This window comes from Colossoma macropomum, unplaced genomic scaffold, assembly GCF_904425465.1.
Source record: "Colossoma macropomum unplaced genomic scaffold, Colossoma_macropomum, whole genome shotgun sequence".
Classification (NCBI taxonomy): domain Eukaryota; kingdom Metazoa; phylum Chordata; class Actinopteri; order Characiformes; family Serrasalmidae; genus Colossoma; species Colossoma macropomum.
This window is the reverse complement of record NW_023494798.1, coordinates 7735636-7760255: the sequence shown is the minus strand read 5'-3', so window position 1 is coordinate 7760255 and position 24620 is coordinate 7735636. Positions and strand designations below refer to the sequence as shown.

At 40.2% G+C, this 24620-nt stretch overlaps 1 protein-coding gene across 1 annotated transcript in view; it reads left to right on the top strand.

Moving 5' to 3' along the window:
* kirrel3b (kirre like nephrin family adhesion molecule 3b) overlaps positions 1-24620 on the top strand; it is a 282884-nt gene that overhangs the window by 198751 nt on the left and 59513 nt on the right. The window contains exons 4-5 of the mRNA XM_036585496.1: positions 8327-8484; positions 19468-19618. Coding sequence (XP_036441389.1) covers positions 8327-8484; positions 19468-19618 — 309 coding nt within the window. The remainder of the gene's footprint in view (positions 1-8326; positions 8485-19467; positions 19619-24620) is intronic.

Below are 24620 nucleotides of genomic sequence, written 5' to 3'. Positions count from 1 at the left end.
ATTACTTTTCATTTGCGTTTAAACATTCTATACCACTTTTGTAAGTATAAAAGGGAGATATTTTATTTATATTTCATTTTTAAATTTAAATTTAGAATTTTTATTTGAATAATTTATTTTTATATATCAAAACAAACAGAAAAATAGGCCAAAGAGCTAACTCTTACTTATAAAAAATGCAAATGTAATTTGCACACATTTTATTGCATAACTATGTTTTTAAGTATGTTATTTTTAAACCAAATCTATAATAATTTGTTAAAATAATTCATTAAGTCAAGTATATGGAAAACCATCTGTAATAACTCCAGATTTCTCAGGGTAAAGATAAGGTTCTAAAACATTTGACATAATTGATTTAAATTTTTCACATTATTTTGTGTATTTAATTGCAATTAATCTTATTTGCTGATTTGCTTAAATTTGATCCTAAAAAAGTGCTTCTTGTCCAGTGAAGTCTGCTGAATGTGCTTAAAGAATCATTTTCAAAGCCATTTAAATGCATTCATAGAAAAACACAGCGCACAAGCAGCAGGGCTTCAGCCTGCACTACTACAGACAGTTCAAAAGGTCAAGCTAGGAAAATATGCTGTTGATGTTTAAAACTTGCTGTTAATGCATTATTAATGCATTAATTTTGAGATCATTTTTTAAAGACCATATCACTGCTGTTGATGACAGCATTTCACTTCCTTCCTGTAAGATTCCAATGCAATTACTGAGGCATCCACTGGATACTTGGAAGACTCTGTCTATGTGTCAATCTATCTCTCTCTCTCTCTCTCTCTCTCTCTCTCTCTCTCTCTCCCTCTCTCTCTCTCTCTCTCTCACTCTCTCTCTCTCTGGTTATTGAGATCTTACTGACACAGGTGATTGAGATGCTTTATGTTTTAAGCTCATTTGAAGGAGCCCAGTTTATTGGACTAATATTTTACTCACTTTGTTTAATTACAAATCCATTTGCCTTCCCTGGAATTTATGGTTTTATTTAATTAACCAGTAAAAGTGAACAGTCCTAATATTAACTGCAAGACGGCTTCCAAAATCTCTTCTCTTCTCTCTCTTCTCTTCTCTTCTCTTCATTTTATTTCCTCTACTGTTCAGTTTTCTCCTCTCTTCTGTTCTCTTTGGTTCTTCTTCTCTTTGGTTCTTCTTCTCTTCTGTTCTCTTCTCTTCTGTTCTCTTCTCTTCTCTTCTCTTCATTTTATTTCCTCTACTGTTCAGTTTTCTCTTCTCTTCTGTTCTCTTCAGTTCCTCTTCTCTTCTCTTCTCTTCTCTTCTCTTCATTTTATTTCCTCTACTGTTCAGTTTTCTCCTCTCTTCTGTTCTCTTTGGTTCTTCTTCTCTTCTGTTCTCTTCTCTTCTCTTCTCTTCTCTTCTCTTCATATTCTTCTCTTTTCTCCTCTATTGATCAGTTTTCTCTTCTCTTCTTTTAATGTGTCTTCTATTTATTTCTCTTCTCTTCTCTCTCCTCTATTGATCTTTTTTCTCTTCTCTTCTCTTCTCTTCTCTTCTCTTCTCTTCTCTCTCCTCTATTGATCAGTTTTCTCTTCTCTTCTGTGTTTTCTCTTTATTTATCCTCTCTTCTTCTCTCTTATTTTTATTTCTGTGAGCTCCTTTTTTCTTCTCTTTCTTATATTCTCCATTCTTCCCATCTCTTCTCTTTACATCTCTTCTCTTCTTCATTGTTCTTCTCTATTCTGTTTTGTTATCTTCCCTTTACTTTTCTTCTTCTTTCTACGCCTCTCCTTTTCTCCCTTCTTTTCTCTTTACATATCCTCTCTTCTCTATACATCTCTCCTACACTATTCCCTTCTTTTCACTTCACTTTTCTTCTCTTCTCTTTTCTTCATCTCTCTTCTTTTCCCTTCTCCTTCTTCACCATTTTTCATTTCAATTCTTTTCCATTCTCTTCTATTCTCTTTTATTCTCTTCTTTCATTCTTTCTTCTTTCTTTCTTAGATTTCATTACAGGCCACTGACATGCTATTGCATTCACACCTCTGATAAAACTCAAGCCCTCCACAAACCAGCCTTATCTTGGGTTTAGAAAGTTTCTGCAGTGTTATTAAAGTCCTGCACTTTTTTAAAACGAACTCCAATTTAATCTCTTATCGGCCGACAGGGAATAAGTTAATGAACCCCTTATAAATACCTTCCCACACCTCCCTTCACCTTAAAATGGCAGCTTAAAATACCTCAAACTAGCTTGCGCAGCATGATCAGCCCATAGACTTTCAATCATATAATCTAATAGGCACTTAAGCATTCAAGTCTGCTAAATTATGTGTTTGAATTGGCTGGATGTTCAAGAACAGATGAGTTACAAGCATCACTTGACTTTTAATTAGTTTGCCATCCCGGAATCGTTCTTTGGAAAGTAAACCCACCCACCCACCCTTCGGTCCACACAAGCTGTAGCTTCAAAAAGAGCAAGATTTCCACTGTTTCAATTTTAATATGAAAAACGGAGAAGAAAGGCATAGTAGAAGAGGGATAGGGAGAGAGGAGGGGGGGGTAATATCCCTTCAGAGCGCTGAGTGGAGGGAACGGAAGGGATTGAAGGTAGCCAGTCGGTAATTAAAGAGGGACGATCAATCCATGCTGCTGACCGGCTCATGAGGAATCTATCGAGTGGCCGCACTAAAGTGCTAATTTGGAGCCATTAGGAGCTGCCGAGTTTGCAAACACGGCTGTAATGATGATGGCTAACGCGGTTAAGGGCCTGGCCCTTTGTGCATCTGTCAGAGAGAGGATGCCTGCAAGGGACTGCAGATGGAAGATAGACGGCTGACAGGGCCTTCCCCCGAAAAAGTCCTGAAATAACTGTTCCTGCTTTTAATGACCATGACAGGGACAGAAAGGGTCGTCCAGGCTAGAGGGGTTGGTGCAGCGCCCCTTTGTCACATATGCCAAAATATCTGTGGTATCTTGAGGCGCATTTTTGAGGAGACATTTGAGACAGAAGACACAGTGTTTCTTTTTTTTTCCTTTCTTCTTTTTTCTCGAGTTGCTAGTTGCTGGTATTCCCTGTTAGCACTTTGATAATCAGCAACTTCACATAGTGTTAACAGAGGTTTGGCACCAAGGCTGTGAAAAATGTGACTCTCACTCCATCTTGTAAAATCATCAGTTTAATACAGTTCATGAGCTCCAATTCTAAAACATAAAGAATACCAAGGTTTCATCGTCAGACAAAACAAAACAGACAAACATCTTTAAACATTACATTGATGATACACGCTATCATGCTATATATGTGTTGGCTACATTGATGATACATGCTATCATGCTATATACATGGTTACATTGATGATACATGCTATCATGCTATATACATGTTGGTTACATTGAGGATACATGCTATCATGCTATATACATGTTGGTTACATTGAGGATACATGCTATCATGCTATATACATGTTGGTTGTTTATTTCAAAGAGTTGTCAGCACTTTAGTGAGGATGTCCGGAGAGGCAATGAGCTGAATATTGCTGTAATATTCTGAATTGTTATCTTGAGATGATGAGTTAATTATCTTGTGATCACAAGATAACAACTTTATTATCTTGAGATCACAAGATAATTAACTCATTATCTGAAGGTAACAATTTTGCCCTCTTAAGATCACAAGACAATTAACTTGTTATCTCAAGATAACAACTTTCTTATCTCACAATAACTGTTATCTTGAGATCACAAGATAATTAACCTGTTTTCTCAAGATAACAACTTTGTTATCTGTTTAAGCTTTAGCTCAGCCATAGCTGCTTTTCTTGCATCTCTGGCAGGAAACCTTTCCTCAAAAATTAGAATATTTTCTCATAAATTTCCCACAAACATTCAACTTTTTATGAGCCTGAAGTCGCTTCTCATTCTCCAGTTTCTTGTTCGATTTTTTCTGTTCCACCTTAAATGGTGCCAGAATGCTGCACCATTTAAGGTGGAATGGGAAGCCAGCTGGAGTGATTATAAATGCAAATAATTCCATTCTTATCCAAATTATCGATGTTTATCTTAAATCTTTCTCTTTGCCTTTTCGTTAGCTACTAGCTAGGTGACACTGTTTACTGCGTTGCTATGGTGACCAGCAGTCTGTGCGCTGATCTTCAGGGTTAATAGGTGAATTAGCAGAGCCAGTTCTTTTGAGATCAATTTAGCAATTGACCACATGAAGGAAGGAAGCAAGGAGAAAGAAAGAAAGTAAGAAAGAAAGAAAGAAAGAAAGAAAGAAAGAAAGAAAGAAAGAAGAAAGTAAAAGAAAGTATTATTGCTGAAAATAGTATGTACTAGCTATCTGAATGCATGATGTTATTTCTATTTCATATTTAAACAAAGGAAAAAGAAAAGCAATGAATGGATCATGGCAGCTCTATTCAATAGCTCTTTTGAAGAGAGCTAGATGTTCTCAGTTACTGTTTTTCAGAGTCAAATAAAATTAAGACCACTTGTAGCAAGCCTTCAAGGCTGCAGCCCACCAGCTCCAAAACTCCTGACGTCTTCAGTTCGGCCTTTGCGCTTCTGAAGAACTTTATTATGCTTTGAAAAAAAGTTTTCAAAAAGCTGAGTTTTGTCAAAAAGTTTGAAGTCAGGCAATGCTAAGATCTGTAATCTTCCATTTAGTATTTATACATTTATGTTATGCAAAGTTTTCTGCTTTTAATGTAAGATTACTTTAAGATTTTGAACATTTGAACCTACACGTTGCTAAGATGAATCGAAAGTGATCACTCTTGTGTGAAAAGTGTGTCTATCCCTAAAGCACCTATTAATATATTAATACACAGTTAATATCACTGCTGTTTTCCACTGAAGATCTTGGTCAAATATCCCTATCAATGCACCGCAGTACTGCATACATTTTTAACTATGCCGAATCTTAAAATCTTAAAATCTCACATAGCACAGCTTTAAATAAGGAAATGTCTAAGGTGTACTTTTCACTCCGTCTGCTGTTCTTATCAATATGACAGCTCTGAGTAACACCGTATTTTAAGGTGGCCAATTAGCGTTTCAGCAGTCATTGGATGAGCTCAGGCAAGTCAATCAAGTGGGATTCCTGAGAGTAACGGAAACAGAATTGACTGTAATCTCTCGATCTGTCCTCAGTCGCTTGTCTCTCTCCCCTGTTTCAGGGTGAAGGAGCAGGTGATGAGGGCACTTCACCCAAAAGTATTAAAGCACTGGCACTGCTAATGATATAAGCTAGCTGCTTGGGTTTGGCAGAAAGAAAGAAAGAAAGAAAGAAAGAAAGAAAGAAAGAACGAAAGAAAGAAAGAAGGTAGGAAGGAAGGAAGGAAAAAGAGAACAAAAGAAAGAGAACAAAAGAAAGAATGAAAGAAAGAAAGGAAAGAAGGAAGGGAGGAAGAAAGGGAAAAGAAAGGAAGAGAAGAGACGAGAAGAGAAGAGAAGAGAAGAGAAGAGAAGAGAAAAGAAGAGAAGAGAAGAGAAGAGAGGGTTTGCTGTGTGGAATGACTGTGTTGGGGTTTCTCAGGGAGCTGAATGCACTTTCAGCAGCTGAACTCTCCGACCCCAACATGGAAACCCTGCAGTCTCACACTTGGTCATGGCATGTCACACACACTGAATCCCTCATGATTTAATTGCACATCCGAAAGAGAGAGAGAGAGAGATGGGGGAGTGGGCTGTAGGTGGTTGAAAGGTCCATGAATGTCTCTCTCAGAAAACTCAGAGTGGGCCACTGTTAGAACACACACACACACCCACACACACACACATATATGTGTATATATACTTTTGTATGTACAAGTTTTAAATAAATAAATAAATCCCAGTATAGCTTAACCACAGTATAACTTAGTGTGTGGAAAATATGTGATGTAAATTTCCTGAAACAAAAACATTTTGATATAAGCTTTTACAGCATAAATGCTTAAAGTGCATTTGTTTAAATAATAAAATTCCAAATTGTAAAATTATTTCATAATTAATGTGCAAAGCTGCATCACTGCTAAGAGGAACTATTACAAAGAGTTTAAAATTGGAGAGTTTTGATTTATTTAATACTTTTGGTCACTGCATGGTTCCATATGCGTTATTTCCTTATTTTAACATCTCCACTATTAATCTTGATGTTGAAAATGGTAAAAATGAGGAAACCCTTTGGATTAATAGTGACCAGTATCGTTTACAGCATCGGTATATAGAGTATAAACACACTATATTGTAGGCAAATATCATGAACACTGAAAGAGAGCTGAAGGAGTTGATTAATGTACTCCTAGTTAATCACTGTATCACATCAATATTACCTTTGAATGCTCATATTACTTTTTCCCCTCTGTTTGTCTCAACTCTTTAACTATACACCCTAAATTCCTTTTCTTTGTCTCTCTCTCTCACTCTCTCTCTTACCCATACTTTCTCCCTCTTCTCTCTCTCTCTCTCTGACTCCTACTTTCTCTCTTTTCGCTCTCTCTCTGTCTGCCTCTCTCTCTCTGTCTGCCTCTCTCTCTCTCTCTCTCTTCCAGCTGTTTTTTGCCTCTGATTTTTCCTCCTGCCCCAGATTTGCTCTGTAACGAGCTTGTAGGCCAATCAATAATTCAGTGGAGTTTGAATAAAACGCGGGGGGGGATCAGGGCCCATGCATGTGTGTATGCATATGCGTGTGTGTTTGTGTGTGTGTGTTTGTGTGTGGATGCGCATCTCGGTGTGTCAGTGAGAAAGATTGAGTGTAATCAGTGCCATTCATGAACCTGCAGTGTGTAGGTCTTAACCGCTCACACTTTCTCTCTCTCTCTCTCTCTCTCTCTCCCTCCCACCGCTCCTCCGATTGCTTTTCCACCCCGTCAAACTCCCTTTCACTTCAATCCAACCTCCGCCACCGTCACACACACTCACACTGATGCATACCCACGCTCACACACCACTGCGTTTTCTTCCCATCTCACGCTGATCTAATGGCTTCCATGTATATACAAATCACACCTGCTCTCATTAAATAAAGATTACGTTAAAATGCTCTCAGCCCTCAGCACGCCATCTTTTCCGCTGTATTTTCTAGCGCTATCAGAGCAATGTTTTTTCTTTCTCTGCCTGTCTGCTCAATATAAACTGATATGAATCAAAATAAAAGAGTTTCTAGATGTTCCCACAAAGTCCTGGACTATTGTACGAGTTTATTGCTTCCCTACTAAGGCTGCACAATTAAAATGGCTTTTTCGGCTTTGTGATGGTGATGACATCATACGTTCATATCAACTCGCTTGCCAATTTATTAGAACCCCTGTCCTTGTAGTTTCTTACTGATGTACAGTTAGAGACTAAAGCTGATCTGTTGGTTTGCCTACATTTGGCCTATTCAAATTGGCCTAAATTTGTTGACTAGCTCTTCATCAATGGTCAGCTTTTGACCATAGGGAGTGACGCTGGCTGGACTTTTGGGTGGTGGACCACTCTCAAACCTAGCAGAAAAAGTGAAATGGTCAGATGAGTCATCCTTCACTATGTTCTCCACAAGTGGACCAGTGCATGTGTGGAGTAAATCAAGAGAACAGCACAGGTCCGAATGCATGAGATGGGATCTTGAGACTAAGTTATGCTGTGGGGGCATTTTACTGGCATGGTTTTGGTCCACTTGACCCCGTGGAGGGAAAGGTGACTGCAAACCAATGCATGTACTGCAAGTACTGGCATGAGGGGTGACTAAATGGGTTTATAAGTGTAATGTTGGGCCTTATTGTATTTGGAAAGCCCACAATAGATTATCTATAGATTCTCAACAGTTTTAGGATTAGCCTAGTACCAAAGTTAGGTTTAGGACCTGGTGGGGGCTAGGTTTAGGTCTTGGGTTCAACATAGTGTCAGGGTTAGGTTAGATCAAGATTTGGTAATGTGTATAGGCTTGGTTTAGTGTAGTGGGGAACACCTTTGCCTCCTATGCTGTAGACTGGGGTTCAATCCCCTGCCTGGGCCAGGATCCTATGCTATACCAATAAGAGTGCCTGGGCAAGACTCCTAACTCTGTTTGTGTATAATGATAAAATTGTAAGTCGGTCTGAATAAGAGCATCTCCCAAATGTCATAAATGTTTAGCATTAAGGTAAATTTATTAGCAAAATATATGTTAAATTCAAGGTAAGTGTCTACAAAGCATTTACAGTGGGCTGTCCACAGTAACCAGATCTGGACATTTATGGTAGATTAGGACCAACACTGGATAGTGCTCTTCACCATCATGATCAAAAACACCAACAAAAAGAATATCTATCAGAAGAATGGAAGCACAGTGTTGCATCCCTCTTGTAAAGTTCTAGAGACTATATATCCAAGAACTCATATCACTGATTTGTTTGACTTGATATAGTTCCACCAGAAGACCCGGTGATCGAAGGAGGCCCTGTTGTAAGCCTAAGAGCCGGAGACCCACTCAACCTGACCTGCCATGCTGACAATGCTAAACCTGCTGCCTCCATCATCTGGATCCGAAATGGGGAGGTGCTGAATGGAGCCATGTACTCTAAGGTAGGTACTTACTTTGCTGTGGTCTTCTGGGGGGTTACCATATAGGCTCCCTTAAAAAGCCTTAAAATGTTTTTTTCATGATGTCCAAAGAGCCACTGATACTGAGTACAGGCTTTGAAGGCACATTTCATGCCACTGAAGGAAAATCATTAAAGATATTCAATATCATGAGGTTCAGACTAAATTACCAGGACTGCGCAAAATGTGACGTCAATCTGAAATGCCTTTTTCACACTCGAGCCCTATTAGCAAGTGTGTCCTTGCGGTTTGTGATTTTCTTTACAAAAGTGGCCCGAGGTTTCCCTGAAGCTTTGTGTTAAACGGCTACTCGTGCTGAAAGCAGTCTGTGGCTATGATTGCTCGCGCCATCTGCACTCCTTCAATTTAGCCCTCAGCTCCGTTTGATTGGAGCGAAATCCCTGGAAATCCAGCTCTCTGCCGTGCTGATGGAGAGATGTTTGTCCTTTTCACCCTGCTAAATGTGTCAACACAAACAAGCAGATGGAGGGATGAGACGAGGCAATAGTGTTTTCCCAGAATTCGACTGCACTCCACTGCGCCCGCCGCTCATAATAGTTCTGCATGTGGAGCACCACCTGAAACGATCCATGCTATGTAGCGACAGAAGAGTGTGCTCACTTTGTGTCAAGTCTGGGATGGAATTGGATCAAACAGTGGCCCTGGACTTTTGTTCACACTAGCCCATTGCAATCGGAGATCAACCGGCTAGCTCGCTAATTTGTTATCAGGCTGCTTTACAGATAAGGTAGCAGGGATGTGGCAAGTGGGGGTGCGAAAAGGGCTGCAACACACCCAGATTCCAGGATTAATTGTGAGAAATAAAAGAACTCGCTAGTAAAGACGCATATGTGCTTGTTGTGCTTGTGGAGTTCGTATTTTTATGGTTTATTTATATATTTTCAAAGTCTACAGTAGCCATGCACTGGTAAAGTAGCATTGTAGTACCCTTACAGTGAGCTGAATTGCTTCCACTGGCCACTTTGGGGGTGTAGCACTAAAACCAAAACAAGTTTAAGCCCCAATCCCATTTCTTATTATTACTTCTACCCCTTGTTTTCGAGTGTCACCTTGCCCCTTGGAACGGAGGCAAGGTGACACTCAAGAACAAGGGGTAGTGGTTGAAATCTTCCCCTATGAAATGGGACAATCCCCAAGTGTCCAGAGTAATAGTGAATGGAGAATTGCATACTATTTTAGAGTTGTTCAATTGTCTAATTTTGCTATCTAAACTAAAACAAATCAACTGATATAACAATGTCTCACATTTTGAATAATTATTTGTTTTTTTAAACCATTAAATCTCTAATTCATTGTGCATTCAACTATCCAATCTCAGAGTGCATGACATCAGTATTGCACAGTGCCAGTACAGCTAACCTCACCTGCAAGTCAGATAGCAGTTATTTTTTCCTATTCGTCCCTGAGTTTGACCAGTCATAGGTCCCTCAATGCTCAACTCCATGTCATATGGTCTGCAGCTAATCCCACCCCTGCCAGGATCTCCCTGTCATCCTGCCTCATGACCCATAGACGAGCCCCAAAGCAAGCACAGCTCTGAGCCTTCCGGCCTCTAATCACCACATCCTTGTCATTTCCATATAAATGAGGAACACCAGCCGGACCCTTCCCTCCAGGAGCCTTGCCTTCCTCTCATCCTGTTATTGGCTTTTTTTCTGAACGAGCGATAAATGGCATCGATCAGGCCGGTGCGAGCAAGTTAGCAGTTTACTCATCATCTGTCAGCAGCCTTGCATACACATGGCTGTTATCTGATATTGCTAATCAGATGTTGCTATCATAGCCGGCCTGGCAAGTGAGGTGGTGCTTAGGTGGTGGGTGGGACCTGTGGAATGATGGATGGAACTGGCCCGGCCTCCTCATATCTGTTCATAGCATTAAAAAGCAATGCACTCAATTAAGACACAATCGCTTAGCCTGAGTAATAGAGGCCCCTATGGAGTATAATCAGACTGCTCTCACTAACCCCACACTCCACAACGTCAAGCACATAATCAGGACAAATGAAGGCTGGGACGTGAATGAGGTGTGCGTTGAGCACGTCTTTCTTTAGGGATGGCCTTTATGACACCCACGCTTCCAGAGTTTTTTATGATTCAAATGATCAATTATCCCTCGCACTTCCCTTATTAAGGTGCGATTATGGGCGGCCGTCGAATGCCAATACCCAACGGGATAGAGTGAGAGCACTAATTGAAGTATTGGAGATCAGCAGATAAGGTGCAATAAGGACGGCTAACTCAATTCCCCAGTCAATGAGGGAAAGTAGTTTTACATGGCATTTTGCAACATTCCAGGCTTTAGTGTAACAAAGAAGCAACATGAGCTTTGCAGTAGAGTTGACAGTGACTATCAACACAATGTAAACAGATATCGAACAGTGACTTAAGCTAATCTCAGACCTTAGTTCAATAGCTGGTTATATACTGATCAGGCATAACATCATAACATTATGACCACCTCCTTGTTTCTATGCTCATTGTCCATTTTATCAGCTCCACTTACTATATAGATGCACTTTGTAGTTCTACAGTTACAGACTGTAGTCCATCTGTTTCTCTGCATACTTTGTTAGCCCCCTTTTACCCTGTTCTTCAGTGGTCAGGACCCCCATGGACCCTCACAGAGTAGGTACTATTTGGGTGGTGGATCATTCTCAGCACTGCAGTAACACTGATGTGGTGGTGGTGTGTTAGGATGTGTTGCGCTGGTATGAGTGGATCAGACACAGCAGTGCTGCTGGAGTTTTTAAACACCTCAGTGTCACTGCTGGACTGAGAATAGTCCATCAACCAAAAATATCCAGCCAACAGTGTCCTGTGGGCAGCGTCCTGTGACCACTGATGAAGGACTAGAGGATGACCAACACAAACTGTGCAACAGCAGATGAGCTATCGTCTCTGACTTTACATCTACAAAGTGATTAAAAACTCCAGCAGCACTGCTGTGTCTGATCCACTCAAGGTCATAATGTTATGGCTGATTGGTGTAGGTGGTAGTTTTACAAATGGGGGGGAGGGGTAGAAAGACTTTTTCGAAGATTAGAGGTTTTAGAACAAGCAACAAGCCACATGAGCTTTGCAGTGCATTTGATAGTGGCTATCAACACACGGTAAACACATACTGAATAGGAACCTCGGCAAGGTCATGCTGGTTAACCAGCATACCAGCATCCAAAACACATGTGCTTTGGTGATAATCAACATAACATCATCCATTGCTGCTGACCATCATGCCAGCATCCAAAGTACAATGTGTGCTGGTTTTTCGAGTGACTATGCTGTTTCAAACTGGTTTTTGTAGCAGGGTAGATAAAGTATGACTAATCCAATAGCTGGTTATAGGAGGCGGTTTTACTTTAGGGAGGGGCAGAGAGATGTTTTGGGAAATTAGACTCTTTACCAAGAGCAACAAGCCAAAAGAGCTTTGTAGAACATGGCACATAGGCTATCAACATGAAGCAAACAGATATAGCATAGTGACTAAGCTAATATCAGGCCTAGAGAACGTATGACTAGTTCAATAGCTGGTTGTAGAAGATAGTTTTACATTTAGGGGATGGGCAGAGAGACATTTTGGGAGATTTAGAGGTTTTAGCATGAGCAACAAGCCAAATTGGCTTTGCAGCACATTTGTTAGCGGCTATAACCGCATGGCAAGCAGATACCAAATAGCGATTAAAGCTAGCTTCAGGCCTAAAGAAAGTAATGGCTAGGTTAATAGCTGGTTATAGAAGGTAGTTTTATATCAGAGAAGGGGTGGAGAGATGTTTTGGGAGATAAAAGCAGAAAGATGAAGAGTCCTTTAGGAGGATATAGCAGATATAATCAGTTCTGTAGCAGATTGCAGGACACATGATCAGACCTGTATAAGGCTACGGGAAATCATCTCTATAACACACTACTAGAGGTGAGAAATACACTCTCCTGCTTGTGTGTGCACAACCATCCCTCTAGAGAAACACTCTTCCTCTATAAATTACTTGTGTCCTTTTCTGTTCTTATATCCTTCCACAAGCCTTAAAAGCTTTTTCTTTGTCTCTTAAATTTCTTTATTTCTACTAACCTGCATTCATATAATTATAAGCATTATGTCCACCATGACAGAATCTACCATGGGCAATATTTTAAAAACCCAGGATAGTATTTTCCTTGTTACTCAAGATCTTAATTCAGTAGCAAGTCTCTGTTAAGCTGCACTGAAGATTTAAAATATTTTATATTTCATGGAATTACACTTTATTTGGTGCTATTAGATGGCATACATAACACCAAGTGGCTACAGTCAACCTTATATTGTATATTTATGATTAACCATAGATATGCTTTCATACTGAAAACATGTATGCAGCTTTTGTTCATGCATTTAGCCTCCCTAGCATAATGATATTTTTTGCTGGTACCTCTATAGAATTCACTATTGTATGTTAGCGTTTTACATACTTTGCAGAATCTTTCAGTTATTTAAGCAGAAAGCATAATATTAACTCCTGATAACTTCTTAGCCTATAAGCTCTATACAGAGCTGATTGCTGACACATTCGTATGTAGTTTTTACTTTCTACTTCTAAGAAAAGTATATGTGAATACCAAGCTAATGTGCTGTCTTCACAAAAGAGTGATGTGGCACACTTGAGACCAGTGCCAAACTATTAGAGCCCTATACCCTTAAGATAATGCTGATTTCTGCTAGCATCTCTATGGGATTCTAGTAGTATGTTAGTGCTAAGTTAACACTAATTTACATTAACACTTTTTTGGGAATTTTAGAATATATGAGAACATTTGAAGCTTGTAAAAATTTGGAACAGACATATTAACATATTTTCCCTTATATCCCCAGCATAGAACTGCCACCTCTGTTTTCCATTTCTAACATCTGACTGAAACACATTGGCCAGGCTATCGTACTTGCAGTCAGTGATGTTTCTAGGACATCTAGAAGGCATTGAGTGTTTTTTTTTTCTCAAAAACCTGGTCCCATTGGATTGCTTGATTCAGCTGATTCTATTTTCTAATTACATTAGTTGTTAATTTAACACAATCGGTCTTCAGTTCAGCTCTAAATGGGCAATGGGAAAGTTTGTTTGGATGTATCTACCTAGAGATCATGGAGAACACAACTCCTCTTTGGAGAATTTTTGGTTGAGCATTTGAAAAATTGAGCCTAATTGTTTCCAACCAAAACACAACAATAAAATAAGAGCATTAATAATACTTGCAGAGTTTGAATACAACAAGCTTGATTATTATGTTATTTTTTTTTACCAAAATTTTCAGGCTTTATTCTTAGAAACTAGGCTTTCTCTGAAGGTCTAGAAGGACATGAAGGGTTGCATTTGACACAGGCAATAGACAGTATGTTAAAGGTCATGTCCACACAGCAAAATGGAAAACATCAACAAAGAAAACTTGTTTTAATAAACTTTTGGGGATTTTTTTTAAATGCATTCAAATCCTTTGATTTGATTGTATTAGGGCAATATGTGCAGTTTATTTGACCTTTTCTATTAACATCAGCCTGTTTCTTCCCATTGTCATGCTTGTTAACCTTGCTGGCATTGCAACACTGAAATTAGAAAGGTGGGAGATGGGAGAAGTACAGAGGGATTTAATTAATTGCACCACAAAATGGTGGAAATTAATCAGAACTGGAGGTGTGGGCATTAAATTGGTTAATCAAAGAATAGCTTCCATCCTCAGGATTGTAGGGAAAAAAAAGACTATACCTCCTTTTTTTGTGAGGAGCAGTAAAACAAAGCTGTTGCAACTTATCACATTTTTAAGTGAAATTAATATGTGGTAATAGGCTGCGGTATGTGCGGCTGGGGTGGTCTGCAATTAGCGCCGCTGATTTGATATAACCTCAAGCCACACGGCGTGTTTGGATATATCAAAGGCTTGTTAGATTAACAGCAGAATGTAAACGTTAGCCGAATTATTAACTTCAGCACCCCTTGAGGTCTAATCATCATTCCAGTTTTTTTCTTTTAGAAGTCAGCCAGTCAGCCTTAATCTCATCCATGCTACATTTTGAAGGGAAAGAGTGATGCTCTATTTGGTTCAGTCATTTCATTGTCGTTGCTTAAAGAGTGAAATTAAAAGAAGAGAGATCTGTATGTCTGCTTACATGCATTCGTCCCTTATTATACAGCACTAAAATACTAGCAATTTGGACAAACATGTCAGGGCACAAATAACAATCTTGATCATTAACGATGGCCAGGCTTAGAACAAAACTAGTCAGGGCTGTTTATGTAGATTAAGATAATTATGTCATAACACATCGACCTTTTCCTGACACTTCTTATTTGGATCAGGCCCTTCTCATTTCTGCAAAAGAGATATCACCCCCCCCCACACACACACCCTTAGCTCCTATGAAGAAATTCTTCTGCCACGCGTCCATATGAGAAATGATCAGTTTGTAATTGGGAGCTATTCTGGTCGCTAAGCACCGAAGCCTGAAACGTTGCGATATTAATGGCTTGAGACAGGCCTCGGGCCGCAAGCGAAACAATGCGCACCGTGTCAGGGAGCATATTGCATCGCCACATCCAGCTGCTGACAGGCCGTGGCTCACGCTGAGGGCTCAGTGTAGGCTTTACCATCCTCAGCTGATTCGCACTGCTCTCCTACTGGAGGCAATGAACACCTAGTGCACGGCTTCAGACACCGCAGAGCAACTAGCAGGAGGGGTTCGGGCCTCAGATTAAGCCCAGTGCAGGGTTAGTGGTACATTTTGGTGGAAAATCTGATCAAAAATGTATATATTTGTATTTTATTAATTAATTTTAAGCAAAATTAACACATCATAAAAAACGTATTTGTCTTTGCCTTGCCTTACAATCAGTCCTTTATGTACAATGTCTTAAAGAGGCTAGAAAGCTGACACTTTGGCATAGCTGAAGAGCTTGAAATCCTGCATTTCCCCCTGCTGTAACTTTTCAGTTTACTTTATTCTTCCTCTATGCTTCTTTTATCTTAAAGCATTCGTTAACCAACATCTAATTATGGCTAGAAGTGTGGTTACATTGTAATTTTGTTATTTAACCCATGCTATCATTGCACAGACTCTTTGGGCCGGTTCAGGTAAGTTTCAAACAGAATTCTCATGAGCTCTGGTCAGTTTCAGAGTTTCTCTTAACTCTGGTCAGTTTCAGACTTAAAACTTGATGATGCTTGGGTCAGATTCAGATTGAAAACATGGAGCTGTGGGTCAGACAGAATGTATTTGGGCTTAGATCGGACCGAAATGTCAGGCCCAATTAAATCTCCAAACTAAAAATCAATTGGCCTAGTTCAATGGTCACTGTTTTCCTACAAAAATTAGTCCATACCTTCATTTAGCGTGCTGCCCTCTCCTTAATTAACACTAATGCATCTGATCCAGCCAATCAGGGACTGTTAAAGAAGTTAATTAGCTGAAGCAGGTGTGGCAGATAATGGTTCGAATAAGACTCTGCAGGAAGGTAGATCTCCATAACTGGGGTCGATGACCACTGGCCTAGCTAGTTATAGCCTTAGCCAGGAATTGATAGTGTTTTGTAAAAGCAACATGCCATTAGGTCAGCCACAATGGATTGTTTGCTTAATATCAGATACAAATTGTCATTGATATGATGTTATTAAATTAGCAATATAAGCTCATCAAAATGTTATGATATTTTTAATTCAGATTACATCTGAAAACACCCACAGATTATAGGCAATTAGAGACTTAATAGAAGTTAGAAAAATAGAGAATATAATCTATTGAAAGCTCTTTGCCCACCATAAGAGGGCAAGGTTGAAGTTATGGGAGAAATATTGTACACAACACACTCGTAACCTAAATGATGGAATCAGTCTGCATTGGAAACCTACTGTGTTGTGCTGATTATCTTTAACCTGTGGCTGAAAGAGCAGCTCTTTGTGCTGTGTTTGCTGTTTCACTTTCATTTACATTCCGCCCTCACACTGTGATTTTTCGAAACAGTTTATTTATACCTCTGATTAGTGTCAAAAAGTGTATTTATTTCATGACGCCTTGTGTAATAGTGTTGGATCTTAAATATCATTAAGCAATGAGTAACATCTTGCTGGTAGGCTTTGCTGAATGTTTTTTCTGCTGAACTCTTTGACACGTTCCTTTTGCTAGAGGAGGGCAGCAGGAATCTAGTGCTGTGGCCTTCTGTCACCCATCTCCAATAACCACACACTCCTCTCTCCCTTCTTTTGACACTTCAATACACACCCCCCACTAGAGTTTCCCCCCTGAGTGGGAAGGCAAACACCAGGTTTCATTCTGATTCTTTTCTTCGTATTTTGTTTTAATAGAAAAGGAACTATGAAATAGCTAGCAGGTAATTACTACTATTAGCGAAGCCACTGTCAATAGCTTGTACATGCTAATAATTAGCATGTAACTATTACTGTTCAGTACATTATTCTGGGATTTTTTTGTGCTGTGTGGGTTGGGGGGAGGGGGGGAGGGCGATAATGCCTGGGCTTCTGGAGAGCGCGAGCCACAGATTGGGTCTCAAAGCACCTCCCACGCAAGTCAACGCTTTTGGCACTAATCGACCACAAGAGCTAGCACGTATAGTGCTCAGGCCCTCGGTTGGAGGGGGTTTTCAACAGGAAAAGTTCTTTTTTTCCTCAAGAAACAAGACAGAAAAATCAACCCGAGTGCAAAGCACTGTAGGATGCACACATAAGATAATCTCTGAAGATTTCTTTGCTGTTTGCTAAGAACAGGTAGAATGTTTTGGTGTTAGCTCACCTGGCTATGACGAACAAATGGTGGGACAAGTTTTAATTCAGTTATATTTTATTCAGTATTTGTCAAGCACTGGTTAAGTTCAAATTTCAGTAGTGCAATTTTAAATCTGGCATGTTGGAGTCGAGATCCACAAGACTAGTATGAAAATAAGGCATTACCCTAAGCCAGTGGTCACAAAAACTGGGTCCTGGAGGTCTTTCCTGTGTAGCCAAGTTCCAATAAAATTCTGCCACTCTAGCTAATTCACTTCTTCAGATGTCCTTAACCTCTTATTGACCAGGGTATATTTTGGTTTTTTCCATCTGAATTTACATGACCAAAGCGTAAGGCAAATTATTCAGTAACTGCATGAAATAAATGTACATTTTTATTTTATTATTATTTTTTTTTGGTAAAAGCTCCCCTCAAATTAACAGAACATGTGGTTTATGATCATACACATATTTCTATATGCTTACAATTTACTGCTGAAAGCCAAAAATCTTAAACGCTCTTTGTATTTTTTTTATAAAAATAATTTTTACAGGGCAGATCACTGAAGAGATGCCATCTGTTTATAGTTTACAGCCCAGATTTGTGGAAAAATGGGTCAACATTCAGTAGACAATGTGAGTTCAGTTTCTTTTATTATAAGGGTTTAAAATCACATCACCCATCTATTTGACTGGAAAGAAGACAGTTACAGCTCTCATACGACACCCACCTTTTGAATGTAGCTTATGAAATATGAAAGTCATGAAGAATATGACGAAGCGTGTTTTGGAACCACTGGTGGTCTCAAGGAGTTGGAAAGGTTAATTTGAGTTACAATGTACAGAATCTTCAAGAGGACGATTGGTAGCTGCTGTTTAGGATGTTGTTTGAAGTGAGTGATTAATAAATCCATTACAATGTAATTAAAACTTTTATTGATGTATTTTTGTAGATCAATGATGTGAGGATGACTGTCATTGTTCATTTTTATCCCCCTTTTACTGTAGCCATACAATGAAATTTGTCTGTTTTGGAGGTCCCTATGCTTTTTTTTTAGGGGTTTCTCATCTCTCCCCTTTTTGCCCCTCATTGCTCACTCGCAGCTCACCACAGAGAGCCAAGAGTGTCCTGGTCAATGTGATAGCAATCTTACATTGATTATATTACAAAATATCATATTCCTATTCCACCAATAGGATGGCCACTATGCCATGAGAGACTACTGTTGTCTCTAATGTGACATAACAGGTGGTACTGTTAGAAATGTTGAGTGTTATTCAGCTTTTCATTGGTGAGGGTCAAGTTTAGGTCAGTTTAAGAGATGTTTGTCAGGCTACATTCAGGTTTGGATTTGAAACTTGGTGCTATGGTTCAGGTTGGAGCAGACAGAAAGTTGTTGGGCTACATTTGTAGTCTTGTATAGGGTGATTAAGACTGACCTCAGTCAGTCAACCATTGGGAAAGTTGGCAAAGACGTCAGTAATGCCATTTTACGAGAAAACAGAATGAGCAACAGAGCAGAGAGAGAGAGCCAGTGACGGGAATCTTTCCAGTGCACTCGTGGTTGCAGTGCACGGAGGACCATCTCTCTGCAGTAGAGGCCCAGTGTGGGAGCTCACTGGCACTGCCAATTTGTTCAGCTGGGTGAGCTTCCTCTAACCCCCGCCATCCCAATCTCTTTCATAATGTCTCTCTATTTCTCTCTGCCCTCCCCTTCTCCCTCTGTCTTTCGCTTTCATGCCCCCTCTCTCCCTTTCTCTGAGCCTTTCTCTCTCGGTGTGATGGAGCGAGTGGATTCTGTCGAGCGCTTCCAGATGGCACTCGACAGTGCGGCGAGTTGCGGCCAGGCCCAGAGTACCAGCAGAGTAAAAGAAGATTGATTTCCTTTGTGGTGCATGACAAGCCATATACTGGAGCACCACTCTCCAACCTCAAAAAAGGCCTCCAAAACAGACAGTTTTTTTTCTTCAATCTATCAGCCCTGATGTGGAGAGACAGCAGATGCATGGGGGTCTCTGCTGTCTCCAGGGTATCCAACACAAAATGTTATGCCCCGAACCCAGGCCTTGAGTCGGGGCTTTGACTGATGGTGTTTGTGCTTGCCGTGACCCCTTGTGCACGCTTGGTTGATGGTTTAACTTAACTATGCCCTTTCATTTCGACTCCCCCTGCCCCTCTGGTCATGTTTCCTCTCCTTGCTACTTCCAGACCCTTCTTCGGGACGGGAGGAGGGAGAGTACGGTCAGCACCTTATATATTTCGCCGTCCAACATCGAGACGGGGCAGAAGATCATCTGCCGGGCATCCAACAAAGCCATCCCCAATGGCAAGGAGACCAGTGTCACCATTGACATCCAACGTGAGTATACAGTACTGACATTCATCATGGCATTCACATACACAATGGACGTCCAAGATGAGTAAACACCACTGACATTCAGCATAAGAATACACCACTGACATCCAGTGAGTATACACAGTGTTACAATATCCTTACTCCCAAGACCAGGATTAGGAACACTTTTTTATAGAACTATCTATCCGTTCATCCATCCATCCATCCATGCATAAGTAACCCTCATGCTTAAGTAGCTTTACTCCCAAGACCAGAATTGGGAACACCTTTCTATGACCCTATCCATCCATCCATCCATCCATCCATCCATCCATCCAACCATTCATCAATCCATTCATCCATCCATCCATCCACCATTCATTCATTCATTCATTCATCCACCCATTCATCCATCCATGCATAAGTAACCTCACTCCCATGACCAGGATTGGGAACACCTTTCTATGAACCTATCTATCCATGCTTCCATCCATCCATCCATGTATCTATCTATCTATCTATCCATCCATCCATCCATCCATCCATTCATTCATCCACCCATTCATCCATCCATTCATTCATCCATCCATCCATCCATGCATCAATCTATCCATCCATCCGAACATCCTTCCATCCACCTATCCATCCATCCATCCATCCACCCATTCACCCATCCATTTATTCATCCACCCATTCATCCATCCATGCATAAGTAACCTCACTCCCATGACCAGGATTGGGAACACCTTTCTATGAACCTATCTATCCATCCTTCCATCCATCCATCCATGTATCTATCTATCCATCCATCCATCCATCCATCCATCCATCCATCCATCCACCCATTCACCCATCCATTCATTCATCCACCCATTCATCCATCCATTCATTCATCCATCCATCAATCCATGCATCAATCTATCCATCCATCCGAACATCCTTCCATCCACCTATCCATCCATCCATCCATCCATCCATGCATAAGTACCCTTACTCTGAAGACAAGGATTGGGAACACCTTTCTATGAACCTATCTATCCATCCTTTCATCCATCCCTCCATCCATGCATCTGTCTATCCATCCATCCATCCATCCATCTGTGCCTAAGTAACACTCATGGATAAGTAACCTTTTCTATACCTGATTAAACTCTAGTGAAAGAGTGAAGAGTGCTGGGAAGCTCTGAAGTGAAAAGGTGGAATCCACTCAGGCTTTAATGGGGCTCTAAACATTCACCCTGCAATGCTGAAACACTCCCATTCATTGTCTAATACACTGCGCCTCAGCTGATGTGAATTTTCACTCAAAGTCTGATGCATACAGGAAAGTGGGTTTTGTGTGTGTGCAGTGATGTGATGAATGTAACATCCGTGGGCAGATTGTTTTACAATGAATCGAATTTTTTGTGGATAGTAAAAAAAAAAAGCACTGCTCTTCGGCTTTGTTCAGATTTCACTCCTCTCTTTTATTTGCATCTCGTTCCATCAATCTTCCCCCATTTATGGAATCCCACTCACGGCAAGCAGAAGACGGAGAGGCCGCAAAACTTGCAGAAGGCTTGGATTGTCAGAGAATCTTTGTTTTTTTTTTTTTTGTTATTATTCAGAGAACAAAAGCAGTGCTATATTTCATTACTCCCACCCACTTTTAGCACTATTAACTATGACTAATAAAGCAGAAAATGCTATTTAGAGATCTATTACTGTTGACAGCTCCATTCCTTTTAGGCTATATTTGCTAGGAGAGACTTTCACTGGCACAATAGTTAGTATGAGAGGGAAGGTAGTTAAAAAAAAGATACAAGAAAAGTGTTAGCGTTAAGTAACCATCAGAATATTTTTCATTTTTTTTGATGTGAGGAGAGGGGAGGGCCATCCTACCCACCCAGAAAGAGAGAGGCCGATTATGCTGTCTTAGGCTATCGGCCCAGGTTGGCTGTAACATTGCTGGTGATCAGACTCTCAACCTCCTCATGATAGGCCCCCATAGATAGTTTCTTCATCCGGGAGCATGTTTCCCGTGTCTCTTGCTTGAAAACGATCCCCTATTACTTACAAAAAAATGTCGTCTTGTTTGCTGTGAATGCTCAATATCAGAGAATCTCTGAAACAAAACCAAGTTAGAAATTGAGTTGCATGCATTTTGAGCTGTCTTCGGTTCCCCAAGTGCCCACCTGGAGGTTGATGGATGTTGGAAATTCATAATCAGGGTAATTCCGATGTGACGGTGAGCAGGTTCAGCTGCAGGGGAGTTCTAATCATAAATCCTGCATCTCTCTTCTCACCTTCAGGTACCAAAAATAAGAACAGAAAAATACGCTTCCTGCTCCAAACTGTGAGCACCAGCAGGTTACTAATATCCGCCGGCAGTTGTCTTTGTCTCAGTCACAAACCTTCTCTCTCTATCTCCCTCCCTCTCTCTCTCTCTCTCTCTCTCTCTCTCTCTCTCTCTCTCTCTCTCACTCACTTTCTACCCCACTTTTCCTTTCTCTCTTTCTCCTCTACTCTCTCTCTCTCTCATTCACACTTTCTTTTTTTCTCTTCTTTTCTCTCATTCACCTTTTTATTGTTTCTCTGCCCCATATTTCCTTTCTCTCTCTCTCTCTCTACCCCAATTGTTCATCTCTCTCTCTTTATCTTTCTCCCACTTTCTCTCTGTCTTTTTCCTCTCCCTCTCTTCTTTCTCTCTCTCTTTCTTTCTCTCTCTCTCTCTCTCTCTCTCTCTCTCTCACTCACAATCTCACTGTCTCTCTACCCCCTCTTCTCTCTCTCTGGCTTTTCATTGTTTTCCCAACTTCTCCACTTTTCCTTCTCTCTTTTTCTTTTTCTCATTCACAATCTCTGACTCTCTACCCTATCTTTTCTATTTCTCTCTCATTCTCTCTCTCTCTCTCTCTCTCACTTACTTTCTCTCTACCACACTTTTCCTTTCTCTCTCTCTCTCTCTCTCTCTCTCTCTCTCTCACTGTCTCTGTCTAATTTACACTTTCACTGTCTCTCTAACCCATCTTTTGTTCTAATTTTCTCTCTTTCTTCCTCTCATTCACATTTTACTGTATTTTTGCCTTATCTTTCTTTTCTCTCTTGTTCTACCTCTCTCTCTCTCTCTCTCTCATTCACAATTTCACAGCCTTTCTACCCTATTTTTGTTCTCGCTTTCTCTCTCTCCCCCATTCTTTCTTTCTCTGTCTCTCTCTCCCTTTCTCTCTCTCTCATTCATTGACAATTTCAGTCTTTCTACCCTATTTTTCCTCTCTCTCTCTCTCTCTCTCTCTCTCTCTCTCTCTCTCTCTCTCTCTCTCTCTCTCTCTCATTCACGATCTCAGAGTCTCTCTTTCTCATCATTTCTGCCTCTCTCTTTCTCTCACTCATTCACACTTTCACTATGTCACTACATTCCCATCTTCTCTGTATTCCGTTCTCCGTCTTTCTCTCTTTCTTGCACACTCATCTTATCTTTCTCTCTCTTACAGTCATACCTCACTGTCTCTCTCCCTTGTCTTCTCTCTCCCTCCCCCTCCTCCTCCTCCTCCTCCTCCTCCCACTCCCCCATGCCCTGTGGACATGCTGAGATGGTGAAGCACTCCACCACTGTCCAGCTCCCACTCCCACTCCGCCGTTCCCCGTTTTAATTAAGCCGCGCGAGAAATCAAACGCACCGTAATTGAACTTTGATTTGAGCCTCCAGTTCACTAAGTCTTGCCGCTTTCTAATTTCATTAAAACTGTCTTGCACGCTCTCCACAGAAGAGAGGAGGCAGAGAGAGAGAGAGAACTAGGGGGAAAAAAATGAAAAAATATTCAAAACGCATCGCTGAGACAGAGGCTTGTTGAGGAATTTTCAAAGCGACTGAAAAGAATGGCCCTGGGAGAGAGGTGGGTGAATGCGAAAGGGCAGACATGCAAAGAGGATAATGAGGTTTTCAGTATTACATGTAGTTACTTACCCAGCACCGCTTCATGAATGACTGAATGAGTGCTGGTCTAAGAGGGCCCTCATAAAAAAATCACAAAGCGCAGACGAATGCAAGGAAATGTGCACTTTCCAGAGATGATGATACACTGACATGTGAACTCATCTAAGAATTCTTTTAATCAGGTAATTGAATAAACTGTGAGTAAAGAAATGAAGTGTGCAGAGGTCAAACAAGCTTTTGACTGTGATGTAGAGCCACCAAGAATGATAGGATACAAGCAGTTGACATTGGATCTCCAATTAAGCAAAGTAGTGATGTAAGTGGAGCTAAAAGTTTATAATCACTGGTAAAAAGTTTTCCATAATAAACTACTCTTTCTAATATGTTATTCATGTGCAACATCATAGCATTCAGACAATTAGTGGAACACTATGAAGCTGTATATGAAAATTTGGACATTTTAAACATGTCCAGAACATTGCATGGAGATAGAGAAGATTCCAAAATGGCAGTGAAAGCTGATCAGTGTCCAATATGAAGTTATATTACATTACATTAATTTCCATAAATTACCACATTTCAAAAGTGGAGACCAAATCTCAAGGGAGATAATTTGAAAAACTGACTGTAAATTGATAATGACTTATATTTACCATTTAATATACAACTCCATTTCCAGAATAATTGGAATGCTGTGCAGAATGTAAATAAAAATAGAATGCAATGATCCATGAATCACATGATATGCAAATCACATGATATGCAAATCATATAAACCATATTTTAAAAGGAAAATACTACAAAGACAACATAACAGATGTTGAAACTAAGAAATTTTATTGTTTTTTGAAAAATATAAGCCCATTTTGAATTTGATGCCAACAAGAGATTCCAAAAAAGACACTGCTGTAGTTTTGAAAGTGAAATGTTTTCCATTCTTATTTTTAGTTTCATAATGCTCCAAATGTTTTCAGTGCTGAAATAATCAAGGTCTTCCCTGAAAAAGAAGTCGTCTGAATGGCAGCATATGTTGCCAAAACATGTAATGCCACCCATGCCATATGCACTAATGCACCCCTGTACCATCATGAATACTGGTTTTTGAACTGT